The sequence below is a fragment of the Diadema setosum genome, chromosome 12 (genome assembly GCF_964275005.1).
Source record: "Diadema setosum chromosome 12, eeDiaSeto1, whole genome shotgun sequence".
Lineage (NCBI taxonomy): Eukaryota > Metazoa > Echinodermata > Echinoidea > Diadematoida > Diadematidae > Diadema > Diadema setosum.
This window is the reverse complement of record NC_092696.1, coordinates 13,316,189-13,320,065: the sequence shown is the minus strand read 5'-3', so window position 1 is coordinate 13,320,065 and position 3,877 is coordinate 13,316,189. Positions and strand designations below refer to the sequence as shown.

Sequence of the window (3,877 nt, the reverse complement as noted above, 5' to 3'; positions counted from 1 at the left end):
TAACGTCATTTATATACATCAACCTAGTGACCGTGGAAATGAAGTTAACCAGCACGGTTTTCAGAACGTTGATGATTTCGAAATGAATCGGTACAAAATTTTATTTAATTTTTTTCCCCAACGTTCTTGGATGAAAAGATCTTCTTTCAATCCAAGTATAAACAACTTGGTGATTAAGATAATTGGTATTCATTTTTTTTTTTTTTTTTGGTTAGAATAATCAATGAGCAAGTTCAAATTTTAAAGCAACAATAAAAATCGAAGGTCTTTTTGTAACGCCTTGATGAATCTGAAATCTATCAATTTCAACGAAATGAACTTGTGAATCAACTGACATCTAACTATAACGCTAATTACGTAAAAAATGGCAATGTAGAATACATTATTTTGTTGTTGTTGTTGTTTTTGTTTTTGTTGTTGTTTACCCGTCGAGACAGAGAGAAAGAATCTAATATGAATCATGCTGAGTCAGCTTGAATTTCATGTAATGTTGATTGGCATTTTCATGGCATCATCGGTTCCTGTGAAAAGTAGGAACATGGCAACGGTCCAAGAAATGTGCTGAACAGAATTGGAGGGAGCAAGATGACGAAATTTATCCCGACATTTCTTTCAGTTCTACATATGTCCTGTGCTTCGTATGGGTAGTACTTTGCTAAACTTTTCAAGATGCATTATTGGTATCTGGAAGTTTTCAAGGTTTCGTTTTCCCGGAAATCGGAACAGTTTATCGGGAGTAAGCGCACAGTCTATACAATAATCCTTCTTGAAGCGAGTGATGTAACTCTGTGACGTCACGTCTTTATTGACCCGCGCGCCGTCGAGATACCAGGATAATGTTTCGACTGGAATTGCAGCCATGGTGGAGCAGCGAACTGTGATTGGCTGATTGGCTGGGACTCTACTTGGCACGGTGAGCGTCATATTCGAGTTCCCTGGAAAAAAAAGAAGAAGTATGAGCAATGAAAGGACAGTATCGGTTTTTTTTTTAGCTGTTTTTCAATTATGATATGAAGCATTCAGCATCACACAGAACGGAGTGAAATAATAGATTATCACATAAATCAAATTCGAGATATAGTGAAGTGTCTATAAAAGGAACACGTTATACAAAGTTCTTGCCAAGATGATTGAAAAAGATAGGAGTATTCAACCTTCATATCAGCCTTACGTTCAACTTTCAATGTGATGTCTGCATGTTGATTTCCAACAAGGCAGGTGTAGATACCAGCATTGTACATCTGGAGATCTGTAATGCTGAGAACGGAGTATCCATCGGAGCTGCTCTCTCTTACGTTGTATCTATCCCAGTAAAAATGGGCAGAGGTGTACCGTTTGCTGCCGCCGCTGAATACATGGTATTGTGGATATCGGGGATAGCCCCAGTGATACCATTTGAAAGAAGGATTCGATACTCCTGTCACGCTGCATCTCAAGTAAGCCGTCTGGCCTTCCCCGTACGTGATGTTTGGCGAACTGAGGTGAACCGTCGCACCTGCAAAATGTTAATATCCCATTTGCGATATTATATCGTGTTGGAAATCTATCTAGTAGATCATAAGGTTCGATATGAGGTGTTATTATCAATGAACCGGTATTAACAACTCGTTCAACTCTTCCTCTTCTTTGACGTCGAATATAAACAATTGAAAATGTGATGCACAAAGTAGCACAGCAGCGTAGTCATAATACAATAGCCATGAGATCTACATAAGGCTACACAAGACGTGACGAGGCTGATTTCCGTGGGATGTATCATTTAAAAGAAAAAAAAAATCGCCGAATACGCATAATGCATCTCACCTGTAATGCTTGGTGCTGCTACCAGCATGACCAAGAAGACACAACAAATAAATTTGATTTCCATTTTGTCGAGAAATACCAAAGATGCAGTTCAGTCCTCAACCAAGGAAAGATCACCTGCAGACCACAAAGAAGACATGATATTCCAGAAACTGATGATGGGTTAGCAGTTAAAATTTTTAAGCAGACATCTTTTTACGAATACTATAATCGAAGAAGCGACTTTGGTTTTAAAGCTGAGGGGAAAAGGCGTTTTCGAATCCAATGAGCTTAATAACGTTGCTTTTTCTTAGATTAAACGAACCAACGGACGGAAAATATTACTACTCCCTCTCTCAAGACGTCGAAGGCATACCTTTCTTTCCATCTTCACCAAGCATAGATATACGGATACATATGAAAATATCTCACCACATGAAGAAGCAACCCAATGGTGGACGGGGAAATACGCGCAGACGTTCTGCAGGAGGATTTCACGCTTCTGACTGATCAACTCGACGAATGACCGCCAGTTATACCCTCTCGTATGTTAACATGACACCGTGCTTGAAATCTCGATACTAGTATATCGGACACCTCGATGAACGCTGTCATGCGATAGGCCTTCGATAGGTACCGGAATTTTCCTTTACGGAAGTAAGAAAGAATGCATGAGGAACAGACAACTGTATCTTGGAAAGAGGCTAAAATGAAATCGAAGTGATGATATCCTTTTTAAACGATTCATTTCGATTGTACCCTTAGCCAGATAAGCCTACTTAATTATTTTTAAAGAGTTTACTTAAGGACGGAATTGAGACATTAATATAATATTATTTTGACAACATTTGGATATTTATTCACTACAATGAATTTAAGAGGAGGAATAATTAAAATGAAAGTAAGTGTAAATGTAAGGTAAATTAAGGCCTTAGTAATATTCTAAGTAGCAAACATCATCGAACTATCATCGACACGTACATGTGTGTGTGCGTTTGTATGTGCTTAGGAGGTTATGCAGGCCTTTCTTTTAAAATGAATATATATATTTATACGGCATGACTTCACATAGTGATAAGTCACATTCCGTTTCACTGATTTATGGGGTGTTGCAAGAAAGTTGCAATCAATTGCAAATAATTGCTAATTTTGAAAAAAAAACCACTCTGATTGGCTCAGGGTCTGCCCTATTAAGAAGATATGCATGCAACAATGATTTTGATTGGCCAGTGACAATCAGTTGCAAGTTGCAATTGATTGCAACTTTCTTGCAACACCCCATTAGACAGATAACTAGATCTGAAGACGGAGGAAAGATCAACTACGATCAGTGTTGATCGAAAGAGACGTTGGACTCAGGTGATGAAGACGGATAGGTCGGTGAGCATTTATTACCTCAACAGAGGTTTTTTTTTTTTAATATTTTAATCCATTATTTATAAACTGATAATGAAAAATCATTAACAATTTTGAAACAATATATATAAAATCAATGATCCTATTCTAAAAGAATAATTAGCAGGATTATGTAAATATAGATTTACTGAAAAATATGGAAAAAAGATATCATTTATTTTGCCAAAAGCAAAGCTCCTGGCAGTGGTCTAAATATTGCATTTAAGCAATTTCTTTGGACGGAAATTTAGGTTTTATTTGTGCACTCTTTCAATGAATGCTTTGAAGAGATTGAGTTATCAAAAAAAGACGCATGAAAACAAGGTACTAAAATGCTTGTTTAAAACAATCTACTTAAAAAAGGATACCTATTTTCGTTCTGACCTTTTATCATCAGCTTTTACAAAATATTTTTAGCAGAAAAAAACTGCAATAAGTTCACAATTACTCAAAAAGAGTTACTGATTTTAGAAGAAACTTTACTTGTTTAAATTTGATTTTTTTTTTTCCCGAATGGTTACATATTTTGGATTCAAGAGTGATTTTCTGCAAGAAGATTTCATTGTTGAATACAAATACCTGAAGATTTGTTCATGTAAATGGATGGTGAACAAAAAAAAAGTTAAATAAATACCAAGAGAAGTACATCATTCAAGGCTGGTGTCATTTAGGCCTCTATTCATATCGTGGCCGTTGATGT

At 36.4% G+C, this 3,877-nt stretch overlaps 1 protein-coding gene across 1 annotated transcript; it reads right to left on the bottom strand.

The window, feature by feature from the left end:
• Positions 1-618: 618 nt before the first annotated feature.
• LOC140235729 (uncharacterized) lies at positions 619-1,882 on the bottom strand. Its single transcript, XM_072315741.1, has 3 exons — positions 1,804-1,882; positions 1,172-1,495; positions 619-935 (listed from the first exon to the last, which is right to left on the bottom strand). Exons 1-3 carry the CDS (start codon positions 1,865-1,867, stop codon positions 619-621), a joined length of 705 nt encoding a protein of 234 aa, XP_072171842.1. The 5' UTR covers positions 1,868-1,882.
• Positions 1,883-3,877: the final 1,995 nt, after the last annotated feature.